At 51.8% G+C, this 19,292-nt stretch overlaps 7 protein-coding genes across 7 annotated transcripts; 2 read left to right on the plus strand and 5 right to left on the minus strand.

The window, feature by feature from the left end:
* Positions 1–424: 424 nt before the first annotated feature.
* Positions 425–2,126, minus strand: ALT_4056 (cytosine permease; the record flags this gene model as incomplete). Its single annotated transcript, XM_033556684.2, has 3 exons — positions 425–1,527; positions 1,598–1,814; positions 1,899–2,126. The coding sequence occupies 3 exons, from the start codon at positions 2,124–2,126 to the stop codon at positions 425–427; spliced, it is 1,548 nt and encodes a 515-aa protein (XP_033412575.2).
* A 2,891-nt stretch (positions 2,127–5,017) lies between these two features.
* Positions 5,018–6,328, minus strand: ALT_4057 (nitronate monooxygenase; the record flags this gene model as incomplete). The annotated part of the gene is made up of 3 exons (XM_089599679.1): positions 5,018–5,308; positions 5,362–6,194; positions 6,316–6,328. 3 exons carry the CDS (start codon positions 6,326–6,328, stop codon positions 5,018–5,020), a joined length of 1,137 nt encoding a protein of 378 aa, XP_089456017.1.
* A 1,072-nt stretch (positions 6,329–7,400) lies between these two features.
* ALT_4058 (folic acid synthesis protein) lies at positions 7,401–8,902 on the plus strand (the record flags this gene model as incomplete). Its single annotated transcript, XM_033556682.1, has 3 exons — positions 7,401–7,598; positions 7,649–7,857; positions 7,921–8,902. The coding sequence occupies 3 exons, from the start codon at positions 7,401–7,403 to the stop codon at positions 8,900–8,902; spliced, it is 1,389 nt and encodes a 462-aa protein (XP_033412573.1).
* Positions 8,903–9,444: 542 nt separating this feature from the next.
* ALT_4059 (ADP-ribosylation factor GTPase-activating protein) lies at positions 9,445–11,204 on the minus strand (the record flags this gene model as incomplete). Its single annotated transcript, XM_033556681.1, has 6 exons — positions 9,445–9,473; positions 9,534–9,851; positions 9,906–10,633; positions 10,696–10,879; positions 10,943–11,078; positions 11,139–11,204. The coding sequence occupies 6 exons, from the start codon at positions 11,202–11,204 to the stop codon at positions 9,445–9,447; spliced, it is 1,461 nt and encodes a 486-aa protein (XP_033412572.1).
* Positions 11,205–11,816: 612 nt separating this feature from the next.
* Positions 11,817–12,760, plus strand: tim21 (the record flags this gene model as incomplete). Its single annotated transcript, XM_033556680.1, has 5 exons — positions 11,817–12,104; positions 12,179–12,363; positions 12,420–12,474; positions 12,525–12,624; positions 12,675–12,760. 5 exons carry the CDS (start codon positions 11,817–11,819, stop codon positions 12,758–12,760), a joined length of 714 nt encoding a protein of 237 aa, XP_033412571.1.
* A 473-nt stretch (positions 12,761–13,233) lies between these two features.
* Positions 13,234–14,770, minus strand: ALT_4061 (L-fuconate dehydratase; the record flags this gene model as incomplete). Its single annotated transcript, XM_033556679.1, has 4 exons — positions 13,234–13,833; positions 13,896–14,501; positions 14,566–14,670; positions 14,726–14,770. 4 exons carry the CDS (start codon positions 14,768–14,770, stop codon positions 13,234–13,236), a joined length of 1,356 nt encoding a protein of 451 aa, XP_033412570.1.
* Positions 14,771–15,718: 948 nt separating this feature from the next.
* ALT_4062 (uncharacterized protein) lies at positions 15,719–18,259 on the minus strand (the record flags this gene model as incomplete). The annotated part of the gene is made up of 5 exons (XM_033556678.2): positions 15,719–15,811; positions 15,878–17,398; positions 17,454–18,046; positions 18,111–18,170; positions 18,241–18,259. 5 exons carry the CDS (start codon positions 18,257–18,259, stop codon positions 15,719–15,721), a joined length of 2,286 nt encoding a protein of 761 aa, XP_033412569.1.
* Positions 18,260–19,292: the final 1,033 nt, after the last annotated feature.

The raw sequence follows: 19,292 nt of genomic DNA on the forward strand, positions 1-19,292 counted from the left end.
ACTCATCAGTGAGGGTTCATTTTGTTGTACAGTTGACACAGAGCTGCTTATAACTTTGAAAGCAAAGACTATATACACAGTACCGAAAGACCACCAGCACTTGATACAGGAACGTCAGAATGGCAAAGACGAGCTTAAGGATCTGCATGATGTGCCATTGTCCCCATCAGTGTGACAAGATAATGGACATTCACAACGAAGCACACGACGCACGAACTACATCCTCCCGCGCAAGGAACTACCCTGGGGATGAACAACATTCTGTCTAGACATGCATTTCTCTGAGACGCTATAAACTATCAGCGTGAAATTTAGTTGCACCTATATACACGAAAACCAGTATCATATGATTCACGGTCGCAAACAAGACCAAGTGATAAAACCCGACAGCCGTATACTCTTATCAGTAAGAGCATCACTGGTATTACCGACCGAAAATCTTTATCTCGATAGGTCTCAGGACGGCATACATCACAGCCGAGAAAGCGAATCCCAACTCAAAACCAACGTCACCGCCGAATGGAGCCTTTCCGGCATGTAGAGCAATGGGTCCGACCCACCACGATTGGCTCATACCGGTGATCATACCAGCCACGCCGAATCCAAAGGCAATGGAGGCAGCAATTCCAAGAGGAAGTTTGTCGCGCTTGTCGTAAAGCTCAGGCCGATATCCACCAAATCCACGCTTGAAGAGGAAATGATCGGTAAGTGCAATGCCAGAGTAAATGGACAACCAGTACGCAATGAAGTTCATGAAATTCTCCAACACAGTCTCAAAGTGAGAGTATCCGGGAATGGCAATAGCCACAGAGGCACAGGAGCCCAGGAAAACCCAGACGAATCGGGGTACGCGCTGGGAGTAGCGGCTCAGAACCTGAAGAGTCAACGCCACCGAATAGATGTTCGGGCAGTTGTTTGCAATGATGGAGAGTGCAAGGATCACGAGACAGAATTTACCGAATCCGCCAAGAGGCTCAAGCACAGCATTCAACAAGCCTCCGTTTCCGGAGGCATGGTAGCCCATCTGATACTTGTTATTGCCGTCGTCGATTCCTGTAGCGGTCATGACCGCGATTCCCAGCATCTGACAGAACAGAAGCGGAATGATGAGGCCAAGCCAGGCGGAGACAAATATCTTGCGACGACTCCGATTAGCGGGCTGGTACACAGTATAGTCGGCGGCGTAGCTGGTCCATCCAGTAGCGAAACCGTACACGGTCGAACCAAAGGACAAAACACCGCCCATTTCTGATGTTCCAACTTCCATGGGAAGGTTCCTGAAGTCTCCCGAGTGGGCGAAGGTACCGAGAACAATCATGAACACGATGAAGGTGGGGATCCAACTCCAGTATTCATAGGCATGCACAACCTTGTACCCAGCGAATGTGATGAGAAATGTGCAAAAAGCAATGATCAGAATGCCAGCGAATCCGGGGACGTCGCCGTTCACAGCATTGATGAGCTGAGCGCCGACGATGGCGTTGGCAGCGGACCAGCCCACACAAGCGAGCACATTCAAAATAGCAACTGAAGGAACGAGGATGTTAGCATCCGCTACTTTGAGATGGCAAGAAGTGAAATTATGCAAAATACATACTGAACTTGGTTGGCCACCAGCCGAACCAGAACCTCGAAAGCACCATCTGTCGTAACCCAAAGGCAGCACCGAAGCATGAGAAGAAGCAAACGGTCAGGACACCCAAGAGATTGAAGAAGAGGCAGGTGAGAATTGCATCGACGAAGCCGAGATAGAAGAGCGACTTTCCGAGGACGCCAATGGCGAAGGAACTGACCACCATGTTGGCCGCCAGCCACTATGTTGAGTCAGTTTTGGACATCGGCCCAGCGGTACCAGCCCGCAGCTGGCAAGCCATGAACAATCGCAATCAGGAACACACCATGCTGCCAATGTTGAGATATGACGTGTCCGTCCGTTCATCGGCCGGTACACGTTCTATACCTCGTTGCTCAATGTTGAGCTTTCCGGCCAGCCGTTGCAGCTTGGCGTACCACGAATCGCCATATACAAAGGTTTCCCCAGGCACAGCACCATCGCTGCTACTGTCGAAAAACCTTTTCTCCACCTGGGGAGCTTTCTCAAGGTCGTGCTCAACACCACCGAACATTATGATGGAGTCGGTGCAATTGCACCGTGTCTCAACGGGGTTGAAACAACTGAGTCAATCCCCACCACTTAAGGAGGAGAAATGAAGTTAATGATAAGAGTAAAGGGAAGAGCTCTACAAGCTCAACGACCAGGTAAGGTGAGAAAGAGAGAGAAGAAAGGCGACCACATCTTTCTCTTTTTCCCTTTCTTTTTTTTTTCTCTGACAGAGGATGGGGCAAGAGCCGATTAATATAGGTACTGGTTTCGCGTGCTCAGATAAAAATCTTTCCCACACAGGGTTTGGCCTACGCAGCTCTCAATCCTCCCGGGGCCCACCGTGAGACAAGATCTTACCAAGAAGCACTTATGATAACGCTTCACTAAAGGTCCCATTTGGTAACGAGACCGAAGACCAGCCGTCACATCCGCTGGGCAGACTCCACACCCGCGTTCGACTGAGTGGCCGGAAATCCCAGTCGCGTGTCCTGCAGGAAATCGCAGGTTAAGCATTTTTTTCTTGTCTCGAAAGTAGTTTCGGGTCCCCGCTTTCGTTCCAGAAAGAAAGGGCGCAAGCCTTCATTTACACCAATCATACCTTGCAGTTTCTCGACACACCGTCGCTAAGCAAAATTAGCGTCTAATGGACTTGGCGCGGATCAAGACATATAGCATTTTCATTGGATGGGCTATTATCTGTCCCCCACCTGGACCACGAGTGGCAAGAGAAATGCTGATAAGGTCTCCTTCGCTGATAGGTACCTCGACATTCCGAACGCTAGGGAAAGACAGAGAGGTAGGTACCCCCTACTATCGATGATTACAAACGTCGATAAATTGTACCTGATAATTATGATCATCTCTTGAACTCCTATGAAAAACATGTTATCTATCCCTGTTATCGCAGAGCATCTGACCCCGGAAGATTGACCTACTTCCTTGTCGTTATCATCCAGAGCACGGGCTGACGCCGACCATTCGGACCTTCTCCTTGGCAATTCTCTGCGTTATCTAAACTATGCTGCTCAGCACATACGATCTGCATTAGACTTCGTAACTGATGAGGATGGTAGCATAGTTGGTAACCATTTTCATTAACATGTGCGTCGTCACTCTCCAAGATTTGAAGCCTGTCTCAGTGATAGAAACGTTCGTCAATACTAAAGGGCCTTGGCATATCCTAGTTCCATCCATCTCGACCTGCCATCATTTGTTCCCCAGATTTCTACCCCAACCTTGAGGGGTTGCTGCAACCTAAATGTCCTCGGAAACCTACGTTCTTTATTGCTAGGATAGCGGTGATCGCCGGCCTCCATTTATGCTTATCAGGGTATCTCTGATCTATCATCTGACGCAGGCGAAGTCTAAGCGGCATATGCTTTGCTTCAGAAACGTGCATTAGCGCAAACTGCGATTAATATCTGCCATGGCCTTCATTGGATATTGTTGAAATGACTGCTATCAATACCTGATCTCAAGGCTTGTGACTGTCTTGAGGTTCAGGCAGGAATGCGCTCATCGTGATTAATTGACCAGGGTCGAAGCTATCGCTTGTTACTGATCATAGCAGTCATATTGCGCTGAACTTTGGCTATCAATGATTTCATTAGCGAGACGCCTCTCAACATTGATTGGTTTCTACAGGCTGAACCAGAAGGACCTCCGGTTTCACTTTTTTCAACAAATTTCACACCCTCAGTTTTCACAGAGCATAGACTTGTCCTCAAGATCCGATGAAGGTTCAGTGTGTCTGCCATATCGGCTCGAGACTCAGCCTTAATGCTCACAAGCTGCCCCGGCCTGTCCTTAGCCACCGCAGTTCGATGGCGAACGCCATCATCGTTATGAACAACCATGCATATACATTCCGTATGCTCCTAGGAGAAACCATAGCGCCCGTGGCATCTACAGGAACTCGAGTACCGCAAGACGGGTCGACTACAGCGTGAAAAACGAGATCTCGCTTCCGCTCAATGCCTCGGGGATTTGCCTCCCCTCGATTGACCAAACCTGCGGTCTGGAGGATAAATTCACGAGCCCTAACGCAGCTCTGCAAGAAAGTCTACATACAGCATCCCGGTATCAAAGATGCATTGACCGAAGCTTCAAATATACGCCAGCACATCTGGCCGCCATGATCCAGCGGACTTGACGGTTCCACTGGTTATTCATGAACCGTTTGATACAGACGGCCTCCGCAGTCCCCACTCAGGACCCATAATTCCGTACCTTAGGGCTCCTCAGCTTACCCATCGGCAGGCAAATTTAAGAACGCGCAAAGCCGAACCGCATCGAATGGATACCGACTCGGAACTCGGGATGTAAACAATCAATGCACTTTACCAGCCGTTTCGGTATGCAGTTGTGCACTGTATCGTTATCTACCTTATTTCGTGGCATGCCTGCGTTCATAATTACGGATGTTCTCAAGCAAGTGATGACATGGATTAAACGCTAGCGCTCATATCATGCTGGGTTTAATTCAGTGATCGAGGTGGTGCTGTGGCCGATGACTGACTCTTAATTCCACTTTGAGCATTTGGAAGTTCTGGGGTTGAGACATGGGTTTCTAACTTAGGGAAGTGTACACCTTTGCCGGAGTCGAGGATACCTTAGCCAATTGTGACGAGTGAGTATTAGTACTGAGTACGAATTACAGAGCACTCCGGAGTGGAATATTCGAGGCAAACCATCTGCCCGCTAGGCTAATGCTAGAATCTGCCTTACCTCTCGTCTTCGAGGATTGTCTACTTTCCATGCATAGGAAATAGCTTGAGAATAATCGCTCCAATTTTTGAGTAGTCAATGCAGAATATATCACCCCGCCCACGAATCTATGAGCTAGACGTCATCCGTACACAAAAGGTCATGAGGTATAGCGTGCTATGTACGATAAAATAAGAAAAAAAAAATCTACAGCTTGGCAAGCATCCTGTTACCCTGCTTCAAGAGAGCAGCAGCGTCCGAGACGATCTCGTCGACGATAGCCTTGGCGGGCTTCTTCTCCGAAACCACAGCGGAAACCTTACCCATCAGGAATGGGCGAGCGTTGTCCAGAGTCTCGTCATCAACATCGTCGCCGAGGTTCTCGAAATCGTGCTCGACAGGGATAATTCCCTTGGATGTGAGCTCCTTCATCTCTTCTCGGCGGTTCTCCTCCCAGTTCTGGATGTATGCGTTCTTACGAACACGCATGGGACGACCCTGGTACATATTAGCTGACCGTACCCTGACCTGCATTGGGCAAGTGGACTTACAGTGAAGATGATGGTGCGAACATTGTCCTCAAAACCGGCGGTGCGCACAGCCTCCTGGTGAGCAACAGGAGCACCGGCCTCATCAGCGAGGATAAAGCGGGTGCCAATCCAGACAGCGGAGGCACCCAGCATCAGAGCAGCGGCGAGGGAGTTGCCATTGAACAGACCGCCAGCAGCAACGACCTGCACGGGCTGGCCAGTCATAGGGCTCTTCTTGCCCTGGCACAGCTTGGCAACAGTAGGGATAAGGATGGTGGTAGGCACATCACCCGTGTGACCACCACCCTCACCACCCTGAGCACAGATGATGTCGGCACCCGCATCAAGGGCCTTCTGAACGTGCTTGGGGTGACCAATCATGTTCATGTAAAGGATACCAGCGGTGTGAAGTCTTTCCACGACGTGCTTAGGAGGAACACCGACAGCGGATACGAAGAGCTTGGCGCCTTCCTGAATGATGATATCAACCAGCTCGTTAAGCTTGCCCTTGGTGTAGTCGTAGCTAGATAAAGCTGTGTCAGCATCTGGGTCCCAATATGAACTTTTTGTAATCAAAGGGAGGAGATCTGACTTGGTCTTACGAGCGCTACCTCCGACCTGAGGAAGCAGAAGGTCAACACCGAAAGGTGCGTTCTTGTCGTTTAGGTAGCTCTTCAGCTCTGCAATCTGTTCACGGAGCATTTCAGGGGTGTAGCCAACACCACCGATAACACCCAAGCCACCAGCATTGGTGACAGCGGCAGCCAACTTGGGACCAGCGGCCACGTTCATACCTGCCAGCAGGACGGGGTGGTTGATCTTGAGCAGATCGGTGAGGGTAGTACGGATTTGCTCTATGGAAGACACAATGCGTCAGCAGGAAATTCTTTCAAAGCCAGAGCGACATAATTTGCACGGAGCGATGTCGAACGGTTCAAAGATGATGTGGGCTGATCTGAGGGTAGTGAAGCTTACGAGGAGAAGCCATGGTTGTAGATGGGGACAGGTGAGCTCGGATGCTAGAGGAAGCAACGGAATACAAAGATAGGGATCAAGGATGATAGACAAGAGAAGAGGATCTGGAGAAAGTGGAGGGTATCAACGGCGCAACTCTAATAATAATAGGGAGAATCTGGAGAAGAACAAGGCTAAGCCGGGGAACCGAGGAGAGGAGAAGCATAGCATGATCTGCTAGCACGAGCCTCGGCTGAACAGGGCCGCCCTGTCAACGTGTGCTTCTCTCTCCGCTCTCTCCTCTCTCTATGCCCGAGCATATGCGCTTTAATGCCGAAAGCCAAGCCTGCTGATGACTAAGCGGGTGGGGTTAGCTACCACTTAATGCCTTGTATTTCAGGCAGCAGACTGGGTTGATGAGTGCCTGAGGCATGACAGATGACAGCTTCCACGTGACTTCCTGAAGCTGAGCATCTGCGCCTTCACCGTCGTGACGTATGATTCTTTAGATGCTCGAGCATTGTAACGCAGCCGCATCTTGTGGTGTTTTGGACAGACAGCATGAGACATTGCCTGGCTGTTAGCTGGCATTCTAATGCTGTATCACTAAGGTCCGCTGCTTGTAGCTCTCCTCTGCGGCAGTCTTCCGGTGTGCGCCTTTTGCTCTCCAGTCTACCACAAACATCGAACGAATCGTCGGGGAAAGTTTGTATGCCAGACTGCATAAGATCTCATCACAATCAGACGAAGAGGCAGGTTTACTGTTTCCTCCGAGTATTGCGTTATTTATGCGGTACCAATATAGTCTAACGTCCTAGACCATAGATTTCTATCTTCTTCCAGTTCAAGTATGTATCTGAGAGACATGAATCGATGAACTGTTTGCGCTTACTCAGTATTGTGACTGGGAGTCATTTGTGGCCTCTGGCCCTTCCGGTGTAGCTTTTGAGGCTAATGCCAGTTTTTCAGGGTTGCCGACATCTAGCTATCCTCATAAGCGAATCTTGCCTAACTTGAAACACGACAACATCAAGAATGTGTCTTTAAAGCACGTGTCTCAACACCAAAATTTCTCTACCGCTCATAGGAATGCATTTAATGCCAGGATGAACCCAGATAGTCCTCCTATGCACCGGGCCTACATTGCCCTTGGGAGCAATGTGGGGGAGCGGGTTGAAATGATTGAAAAAGCTTGCAAGGAGATGGAAAGGGCTCATATCAGAGTCAAGAGAACGAGCTCTCTCTTTGAGACTGCACCAATGTATGTTCTTGATCAAGACCCTTTCATGAATGGTGTTTGTGAGGTCAGTTATCCAAGCATGCTTTGGGGCCATATATTGACTATCCTTGACAGGTGGAAACCAGCTTGGGGCCTCTCGAATTGTTGGACACACTGCAATCAATCGAGCTGGCTCTAGGTCGAAGGAAACTTATTGATAAAGGGCCACGGTCCATTGATCTGGATATTCTCCTCTATGACCAAGAAGTGTTTTCCCACGAGCGTCTCAACATCCCACATAAGTTGATGCTGGAACGGGATTTTGTCCTACGCCCCCTTTGCCAGTGAGTATTGCGACGAACGGACGTAGCTTGCCCCAGCATCAGAGACTCATGGATAACGGATAGGCTTATTCCTCATGAGTTACCACCTATTCCCGGAAAGAATAGGAGCTATCTATCCTACTTGAAGTCACTTCCGCCTCCAGAACCAGTGCCAGTGGCCACCACTCACATATCCCCGCATTTCCCACCACTGCGCTCAACAGATCCCAAACGTGGAACTCACATCATGGCCATCCTCAACGTGACCCCGGATTCTTTCTCCGACGGCGGCAAGCATTTCTCGCAGGATCTCTCCGCCCTCACCGAGACCGTCCGCAACCTCATCGCAGCCGGCGCAACGATCATCGACATCGGCGGCGAGAGTACCCGGCCAGGTTCAACCCCAGTCGGCGAGGCCGAAGAGCTAGCCCGAGTCATCCCGGTAATACGACACATCCGCACCTCTATCCCCGAAGCCAACAACATCGCCATCAGCATCGACACCTACCGCGCCAAAGTAGCCGAGAAGGCCTGCGCTGCCGGCGCAGACATCATCAACGACGTCTCCGCCGGCACCCTCGACCCGGAAATGCTCCCCACCATGGCCCGCACGGGCAAAGCCGTCATCCTGATGCACATGCGCGGCACCCCCTCCACAATGACCAAGCTAACAGATTACCCGAACGGCATCATCCAGGACGTCGGCGCCGAGCTCCGCGCGCGCGTCGCAGCCGCCGAAGCAGCCGGTATCCGCCGCTGGCGCATCATTCTCGACCCTGGCCTCGGCTTCGCCAAGAATATGCCCCATGATTTGGCCATCCTGCGCGATCTGCAGCAGTTCCGCACCGGTATCGAAGGGTTAGAGTACTTCCCCTGGTTGATGGGGCCGAGTCGGAAGAGATTCATTGGCCGGCTTACGGGCGTGGAGAAGGCGAGTGAGCGCACTTGGGGCACCGCGGCGACTGTCACCGCTAGTATTGCCGGGGGAGCGGATATTGTGCGTGTGCACGATGTCAAGGAGATGTGGCAGGTTGCCAAGGTGGCTGATGCTATATACCGTGTATAACGTTGCAGTTCAAAACTTACACCGTTGGGTTTCCTACCTTGTCAAAAAATTTAATGGACCGAGAATAGTACACTTGGACTTGCTACTGGACGAGCGGGAAGAAGTGACAAGGAGGGTCTAAATCGATGACACTTGTTGTAATGGCGAGGCCTTATCAGGTGTAAGTCTCTATCAGGCTTGATCATATCCAAACTCTATTTTACAAGGCGCCGCACCCAAGACATAGACAGATCTGAACCTCACCAAGATTACCTAATTCAATGAAGAGGCTGTTAAACCGGGTAGGGGAAACCATCACCATCACAAGGATCATGATCAGGAGACAAGTCTGAGAGCACATGTAGCCTCTCGGAACCCAGATGCTGGCACAATGGATGATTTTCAGTAAAAGGAAGGATATATTGATGAGTGAATAGATACTATGGGGGGGAACACTATTTGAATGCACGAAAAGGCTTGCTGGGAATGAAGTAGAAACAAGCATGGTGCGGAGCTTGCTTGCACTGACAAGAAGAAACATCGACAAAATCAATTTGCAGCATCTAGCTGTTGAGATAGCTGCGGATAGCTCCTGTTTGAAGGGTCAGTCAAAGGTCAAAATCCTAAAGCCGAGAGCAACGGCTGTACTTACCCTGCAATTTGACAGCACCTTCACCTACAAGCTGTGTCAAGTTTTCGAGATCATCACCAGCCGTAATACCGAAGCGGCGAACGAAATCCTTGGCTGCACTCTCAAGATCGCCATAAGTGTCATCACCAGTCGCGAAATCATCTTCCGGACGACCAAAGTAAGCGTTGCTCGAGATGGCGGTTGCCCCGTCAAACTGGCGGAGTCGCTCTTTAGCTTCGGCCTGCGCATTAGGGTCGAAGCGATCCCGTCCGAAGAACTCGTCCGACGAGATACCCTTCTGGCTACCGAATCGGGATCTGGTGCGCTCAAGTTCCTCCTCTGATACTTGGTTAGAATCTAATAAAACCGTTCCAGAGATCAAATAGAACAAACCATCTTCAGCGCTCCTGACAGGAGCAACAGAACCGAATCCCAGCTTCTTGGGAGCGGCAGGCTTTGCGCCAACAGTCTGGCCGAATCCAAGTCTTCCGATACCCATTCCGAGGCGCTCCACTTCACTGGCGCTTCGTTCATGAGATTTGCTAGAGGACCCGAAGCCACCTGCTCTTGGGCTAATTGGAGTAGGAGAAGCGATAGCGGTGGCAGCAGTGGAAGCCTTGGCTTTGGCATCGGCCTCGGCTTGTTCTGCTTCGGGGTCGTATCCAAGTTTCTCAATGCGCTCTGCCTCCTCTTTGGCCTTTCGCTCCGCCTCCTCAAAATCGATGGCTTCCGCTCCGCCAATCTTCTTAGCACCCAGCTTAGGCGCTTTCTTGGCGCCTAGAACGCTGCCCTTCTTCGCGGTAGTTGTAGACGATGCCTTCCGGACAGAAGCGCTTGCCCGGATAGCGGTCGGAGCAGGCGAAGTAGCCTCCTTGTCCGAGGCTGAAAGAGGCGATTTCGAGCGAGCACCATTGCCATTGGCACCAGCGTTCAGGAAGGGTGATGCAGTCCGGCTCACCACTGGGGGGGTACCTGTGCGCGAAGGTGGGTTGCTGGGCCGCTTGATAGAAGGCTTATCCCATGAAGAAAAGAAATCGTCGTCCGCGTCACCAGCAGGGGTACTCGATCCGTCCGAAGCAGTGCCAGCGGGAATGTCTGTGATCACAACCTCTTCGGGGTATCTGAATAAGACCAAATCAGCATTTTCGTGTCTGATAGAGCCGAGAGTCACTGAAGGACGAACTGTTGAGCATCCTGCGCAGCCCGCCTTTTCAACTCCTCCTTGTACTTCACAGCAGCGTTGCAGGTGTATTTGACCTTGACGTCCTTGCTAGCTAAAGCGGCGGATCCTCCATGCGATTGGAAATACTTGGTAGCTGATTCATTTCCGCCGACCTTCATAATCCGAAGCTGCTCCCATTGCCATTCTGTATACGACTAGTTAGTCCTCAAGACATGTGATAGAGGCCGTGGCAGCAGGGGTTGCATACGGTCGAGGTTCGTGGAACGAACAAAAGAGATATGGACACCAAGATTACGGTGATGGGCTGAGCAGTCAAGACACAAGTAGATACCGAAAGGCACTGACGACCATGTCGGGTTCTTGGAGCCGCAGTCGAAGCATATCTATCAAGTGAAACGCAGATTAGCACGGCACCAGGCGAGTTAAGGAGGGGCAATGCGCACCTTGTTTGCGGGCTTCAACTTGAGCTTCTCGAAAATCTTTTGAGACTGCGCTTTTGTAGCACTCATTGTGACCGCAGTCTGGAATCAAGTTGTAGGAATGAATTTGAGAGGAAACGTGCCTCGAGCGAGCCGCACGGAAAGTCCAGGTGTTTGAAGGGGAGGGAGAGATCCAAAATGCGGCGAACGTGGTCGGAGCGTCTCCTTTGACGATTTGCACAACAACCCAGTAATTTTCGGCTCCTCGGACGGGTTGCCACTTTGGGCGACGATGATGAGTTCGGCGAGAGCTGCAACAAACGATGAGGTTCACACAAAATTGGACACAATAGCCATAGAAAATAGACTGCCCAAGGTCTTACAGTCAATATTTACTAACTTTCTATGAGATGGATACCAGACCACAACCTCAGGTCATGTACACATTTCAGGTACTCTAGAGTGTATTGCAATTACAGTTGAAAACTGACCCTGAAAGTTTCGAACCGCTGTTGCAACAAGACTTCCCACGTGACCCACTGCATCCAGGGCCCGTCCCCACATGGCCGAGTTTCGATATCGCGTGCAGTACTTTCATAGATTTGACGGATTCGAGCAGATGATAATACAATTTCGGACTTGACGTTTGAACCTGCGACCGTGGATTCTGATGAGTCGTCAATCGCTCCCCGATACACAGTCATGATGAGTCCTCATTTCCTCCCAAGTACTTCGATCCCGAAGGCCTCGGCCGCCCTACTCGTGCGCCCAGCGTTTCCCCGCATGACGACTTTGACACGGTTCTACGCAACACATAGCGATCTTGGAGGAGGTTCTGGTCCCAAGGCGACCCCGAGACGGAGAAATGTCACAGTGCTATCTGACGATGGGCGATATGAGTGGGGAGAATTGAGCGGAAGGGAAAAGGTTGCGCGAGCGACGCAGCAGTCGCTCAACTTTCTTGTCATAGTAGCCGGCGCGGTCTTGACGGTGAGATGATATTCGGCCTTGAACACTCTCATGGGGAGTCTCCGGTGGTGGCCAACGGCTCTAACAGCAATTAGGGCGGAGTTTTCTACCTGCTCTATACAGAGGTCTTGTCGCCGAACAGCAGGACATGGCAGTTCGAGAAGGCTGTCCAACGCATCATTGACGATCCGCGGTGCACGGATCTACTAGGCGATCGAAGAGAGATTAAGGCATATGGGGAGAGTACCGGGAGCCGATGGGAGCGAAATAGGCCTATTGCGTAAGAATGTCGCCGTTGTTCTCTTTTCTCCCCAGAAACTGATGACAACGGCTCAGGACTTCAACCTTCAAGGATCGGCAGGGTCGCGAGCACATGAAGATGCATTTTCATGTACTTTGACTCACTTACTATACTCTCGGAGAGATGCTGACCCTTTATAGGTCGAAGGACCTCTCAACTCCGGAATCGTGATTGTGCATATGATGAAACCCTTGGACAAGGATGAATGGGAATACCTGCTTCTCGCATTGGATGTCAAAGGTTAGTCGTCCGTTCTTCCCAAGACCTTCCTCGTTACTGACTTTCTCAAGGACATTCGCGTGTCATCCTAGAGCAAGCCCAAGAAAAGCCCGGAGTTGCCAAGGCGCTGAAGATCTTTGGCATTCAGTGGCGATAGCTGCTCATGGAATTGCGCCTATGCAATTGTATCTCCCGGTCAGCATATGTCTGATCGACCAACGAATGTCCCGCGACTCCATTACGGGCGTACATGGGAGCCTAGACCAGTCGGAGCTGTCATGAATGGACGTTACTAGCTATATGCTAGGCTCAAGGGGTCTGTTCCTCTCGAACCGGCCAGGTTACTCTTAGACCAAAGCGGGTTTGTATCACGATCAGTGTTCAAACTGAACACAGCCTAAAGACCAAACATTTGGTTCATGTATAAGACTTGTATTATAGATATTTGACACTTGGGACGGGCAGTCTGGTTGTCTCTTTCCCTCGGGCCCTCTCTAAAGCGCTCATTACGAATTACATATGCAAAACTTTGGCAATTTGGAATGCATTAATGCATATCATACTCACATTCGAATAACAACACATTATTCTCATAACACATAATCTATAACATTTCTCTTTTTCAGCAGCTTATATCCGAGGACCTTCCAAGATAGTCTTGGCAGCCTCTGTCCGCCACCAACTCTTGCCCTCCTCACCGGGGAAAGCAAACGCATCCATGCTCTCGGGCTTCATCTCCACACTGTACCCAGGCTCCATGGGAGTGACATAGTATCCATCCTTGACGCTAGAAGGATGCACGAAGTGCTCGTGCAGATGGTCCACATACTCCAGCACGCTCTTCTTGCCGCTGACGACGACATAGTCGATGGTGCTCAGGTGCTGGGTGTACTCGGGCAGACCGACACCACCGGAGTGGGGGACGATGGGGACACCAAACTTGCGGGCCAGCAGCAATATGGCGAGCACCTCGTTGACGCCGCCGACACGGCAGGCGTCGGCCTGGAGGACGGTCAGCGCTCCCGCCTGCAGGAGCTGCTTGAAGACGACGCGGTTCTGGCACATCTCGCCGGTGGCGACGCCGATGGTGCCGTGCGGGGTGTTCTCGAGGGCCTTCTTGATGGCGGCGTGGCCGAGTATGTCATCAGGGGAGGTGGGCTCTTCGATGAACCAGGGCTTGAACTCGGCGAGTTGGTGCATCCATTCGATGGCTTCGGGGACGGACCAGACCTGAAGACACAAAAGGCGTTAGTTCACAGGAACAAATCCGGAAAAGGAATGGGGGGTCGTACCTGGTTGGCGTCGACCATCAGGATGTTACCCCGGTCGTAACCGATGGCCTCACGAGCGATGGCCAATCTGCGACGGTCCTCCTCCACGTTGGCGCCGACCTTGAGCTTGAAGTGCTTGTAGCCCTGGGCAACACTCTCCTTCAGCAACGCGCGCAGCTTATCCTCGGTGTAGCCAAGCCACCCAGCGCTGGTGGTGTAGGCCGGCACAGCCCGGCTCTGCTCGGCCTCCTTGATACGCTCCTGCTTGGTGGGCTCAACCTCCTTGAGCAGAGCAATGGCCTCCTCGGGGGTGATGGCATCAGTGATGTAGCGGAAGTCAATGCAGCGGACGAACTCCTCGGGAGTCATGTCCGCGACGATGCGCCAGACGGGCTTGTTCAGGGTCTTGGCCCACAGATCCCAGAGAGCATTGACCACGGCTCCTAGGGCAAGGTGGATGACACCCTTCTCGGGTCCGATCCAGCGCAGTTGGCTGTCGGATACCAGGTAGCGCCATGTCTTGCCCCAGTCGGCGGTCAGCTCGTCCAGGTCCTTGCCCACTACCAGGGGAGCGAGAAGGCCAATGGCGGCGCAGACGATCTCATTTCCACGGCCAATGGTGAAGGTCTGTCGCGGCCTCAATTAGTTCTTTCTTTCCTCATTTTATAGGTAGACAAAGGCTGATGCGTACCATGCCATGACCAGCATATGACGAGTCTGTGTTGATGATACAGTACGCCGCCGAGTAATCACCCGCAGCGTTCATGGCATCGGAGCCAGTCTTGTCGAGGGAGGTCTAGTTCACTCTTTCTTAGCCAATTGACCCGTCCATCTGGGGCGGCGCAACTTACAGGAAACCTCACATCCCGGGTGCTGAAGCCAGTGATCTTAACCATGACGTCTGCTCAACACTCGCGTGGGAAAGATATTCTAGACAAACGTCAACGTCGATCCCAGATCCATCAGCGCCTTCACCATCATATCGCACATGGCAATTGAACAAAAGACGCCGCGACGAAACTGACCTCTGAAATGCGGGGGAATAACAATGTAGTCAATTCAATGCACCGAAGTCACTCGGTATACACTCAGGGAACCAAAGGAATCTCAACCCCAGCTGAAAGAGAGAGCAAAGAACGAAAGAAAAGATTCTTAACTACCCCTCCAAGACATGGGGGGGCTGACACGCCAGATATACGGCTCCTCGGCGCTCTTCCCCCTCAGGCTAAATCAAGCAATCCAGAACTACGCTGCGGAACAATTACAACAATTACACTGTCCACTGCGCCTGGATTGCTCCGGGGGTGCGTGGGACTGCAGTGCCATTGGCGGAGAAATTGTCCTAAGCTTTGGTTGGTGTTTATCCGCCAATGATATAATTGCCCATGACCATCGGGCCGCCTCCGCGTAATTTATTATCTATGCCCGTATGGGACCATGAAACGGTTCCTGAATACTAGGTACAGTAAGGTACCTAGTATCTACATGGTCACGAGTCCACTGGCAATTTCTGCGGTTCCATTTTGGATCATCTGGAGGGCTAAATTGGACTACGGTATCAGACAGATGAAGAAGAGCAAGAGAAATGCGATTGGCGTGGCTGTTCCAATGCGAGGTTGGAACACTAGCGGGGTGGGCTACATGCTTGAAAGCATACATATACCTCAAACGAGGCTGAAGTTAATTGAGTTTCAAATAGGGAGATGAGGGATAGGCAAGAAGGGAACAGAAGACCTGTTCAGAGGACAGTACCCCATGTCGAGGTGGATATCAAATTAGAAGCACCCTACCAGCCCAATACTGCTAGCCCTATCGAATCTCCATCCTATCAGATACAGTACCGATCATGCTGAAAGACCTCTCTTCTCGCTTTCCGAGAAGAAAATAATCATTCGCCACAACTTGCGGACCAGTACTTCCGCCTCTTCGTCAAGTGCCTGTAGACAATCGGGTTAGCTTCTGCTGTGGAATCATAATTCGTCTCGGGAATCTGGGAATCTCACCTCCTCCAGCTGTTCCACAAGCTCCTGAGGATGTCCGTGTTTCCGGACATGCTCTTCCACCACGTCCACCAACATCTGCTCCTGTACTCCGAGGTACTCCACGATCTTCTTCTCAACAAAAGGCTTGAGTTGTTCTCGGAGAACAGACTCATCCACAAACTCCCACTTGACATCCCACTTCCATAGTCCTTCCTTGTCGGTGGGGATTTCTGCCGCCAGCTGTCGAGCGGCTTGCGCCCGCTCCTCGTCGGAGAGGCCGGCCGCTTCGGCAGCACTGTCGAACTTGATGGGAATGAGGGGTCGTCTGACGGTCGCCTGGGGCTCTTCTTCGTCCTCCAGCAGTCCTTCCACTTCGGCCACTGTCCGGCGGGTGGTGGCGGCTTGAGCCTTCTGGGCTGCAGCGCCAAGAGAAAGCTTGAAGCGCTGCGGCTCCCTGGGCGCCTGGGTTCGCGCCTCCAGCTCCTCAGCTTGGCGCGCGAGGAAGTCGTCCGCCATGCCACGTGCCTGCTCGCGTTGCTGCGCAGACCGGGCGCGCTCTCGTTCTTCGGCCGCACGGTCAGCCTCATCGTTGCTGATCTCGCGAGCACGGAAGGCAGCACGGCTCCGGAGCCATGCGCCCCGATCGGCATAATAGTCCTCAACCTTGCGACTGGCCTCGATGTCATCGTTCCATTCCCGATACCGCCGATCAGCCTCATCGCGAATTTCTTGCGCCTTGGCCTCCTCCTCCTTATCCCGCTTCTTCTCACGCTCCAGAGCTGCAGTCCTGCTCCGCTCGCGATTGAGCCATCGCCGTTCCTGGTCAAGGAACTGCTTCTCCATTTCAGCCTCTCTCTTTTCTTGGCGTCGGCGTTCTAGCTCTTCGTCACTTGCATCGGTATCCTCGTCATCTCTATCGGTGTAGACCACAGTCGCGCCGTTGATTGCACCACCGTTGACAAACGACACTCCTTTCTGGTAATCCTTGGGAATTTGTACGCCGAATCCCTTAGGCCCCGAAGGTGCATTTGGCATGCCGCGGTCTCGCGGACCAAGGGGCACACCATTCGCCCCCGCAGCAGGTCCACTAGGAGCGCTAGGTGGCGGAGAAGCCAGGCGATTAAGGCGTGAGCTGGCATTCCGTGCTCGCTCCATGGACTCAATCTCCTCCTCTCGCTTCAAACGTTCAATGTCCCTGCGGTTGCTGCGCTCTCGGAAAGCTGCAATCTCCTTGGCAACAGTCTCCCTCATTTCAGGAGGAATGTCCGACAGCTCGTCTTCAACAGTTATTGGAATGGTGACAACTTCAGCTGAGGTGCCATCGGCGCCTTCAGAATCCTTCATTGTGGTATCTCCCTCACGATCGATGGCGGAGGAGTCTTCCTTCCGGGTGGGCGAGATAGGATGGAAAAGCTCGGAGAGAACACTGGCGAGTTTGCTACGCGCCGCATCGAGCCGCGCCTGATGCTCCGCTGGGTCCTTTTCGCCTCTAGAGTTTTCGTACTGCTCCAGATAGCTCAGGGAACTATCGTCCACGACCACCTAATCGCAGCATGGTTAGATCTGTAAAATGAACCTGTAGGGCGATAATACGAACCAGTAGTGTGCTCTTTTCCACCTCCTGCTCCTTCTTGTCACCCTCCTCGGATGGCGTTTGTCTCTTGACCGGCACTTCCACATCCTTTAGTATTTCCACAGCAGTACCGAGACTTTCAGGGTCCTCGTACTCTGCGAAGCCAAACTTGCACGGCTTATCATCGGCATCAGTAGCGCGGATCCACCGCCTGAGGTTCCCAGCGGACCGCAAAATCTTCTCGACGCCCTCGTCGCCGCCAGCGCCCTCGGTAATCCCCCCAACAAAGATAGTCCTTACAATCTCTTCCCTCGTCGGAGGCTGCAGCTGCATCATCGCATCTCGTACATTCTGACGCTGAGACTCAAGACTCGTTGAACCCAAACCCGCACGCCTTCCCGGAGCCTCCCGTTCCTTGCTTGTGTCCGGAGTAGCTGATTTCGACGGGCCGGACGTCCCAAGTCGGATCACAGGTGCAGAGAAGTTGATGTTGGGCATATTGGGGGGAGGTTGAAAGTTAGGCGGGAATCCCGCAGGTCGACCGGGCTGCGGTATGTTTGCCTGCTGCATCCCCGGGGGAGGCGCGGTCCCCGGCGCTGCCATTCCAGGAGGAGGAGCTAGGATGTATCAGTACATTGAAGAGATGGAAAGACACGCGATGAAAGAACAGTGTATACTCACCCATGCCAGGAGGAGCTCCATAGGCTCCATAGTCAGGAGGCCTGCCATACAGACCTGGAGCTGCAAAATTAAGTTAGCGCCTTGCACACCGAGGGATCAAAGGCTGCAGAATTGCGCGTAGTGGGCATACCTTGGTAAGGATTGTACATCACGGCTGGATTCGCCGCTCTGATAGCGACGGACAGGGACTCTGTGGAAAATATCGAATACCGGCAGAACTAGCTATGTTTTTTGATGAGGACTAGAATTTCCTGATTAATTAGAAAGACAGGAAAGGAAAAACCACCTGCAGCAGATGATAGCTGAGAATGCAGGTCTGAGGAGTAGATCAAGTGCTGCGATCACTGTCGGAGTCGGTTTGGAGAAACTTGCGATAAAGTCGGTCGTGAAGGCGGTATGGTCCGTGCATTTCCTTTTTGGGTATCGAACTGTCTTGTGAAGACCCTCTAGTGACTACTCCATACAACTGCACTATAACAGTGATGCAGGAGCCTTTGAGAATCACTCTGTAACTTGAAATTCACTCCTAATGCTCTATGAACACATGTACTATATCTAGTGAATTAACATAGTCCGGTCACCGCTCTGAGACAGTTCCAGACACTCCTAATGAACAAGTATATATCATGGCCTATCATGGCCAGTAAACACAACCTAGGATACTGATTCATGCAAGAGGTCGCAGGAATGCTAAGACAGCGCCAGAAGAAGCTGTCAACCAGATTCCATGACTGCAGCCACCGAGAGGCTCCCTAGGATCTACATATGAAGTGCGAGCTCCAGTTCAACAAACAATAAGCAGGAGCGCAACCATGCCGATACACTAGAGATCAACAAATCAGTATCAATCTCTGCCTAAGCAAATTGATCAGGGTGTCCAATTGAGTTTGTAACAATACAGAAGCAGAGTGCAATTGCCGTTGTGGCCATCATCACCGTTTTAAACCGTCTTTACTACTTAATCTGTCTATTTAACCGGCCAGAAGGGGATCCGCAGGGATCATCGGGATGCTAGTATGGAATTCAAGGCAAGATAGACGCCATGTACAGAGCTCTAAGGGATTCTCTTCATTAGACTTACCGGCAGACAGTACAGCAACTGGAACACGGATCTCAGTGAAGCTGATCCGGAGTACAGTCGTCCATCATTACCGCATTCTCCGAGGAGCACCAGAATCTTCA

The sequence above is a fragment of the Aspergillus lentulus genome, assembly GCF_001445615.1.
Source record: "Aspergillus lentulus DNA, contig: Alt08, strain: IFM 54703, whole genome shotgun sequence".
Taxonomy (NCBI): domain Eukaryota; kingdom Fungi; phylum Ascomycota; class Eurotiomycetes; order Eurotiales; family Aspergillaceae; genus Aspergillus; species Aspergillus lentulus.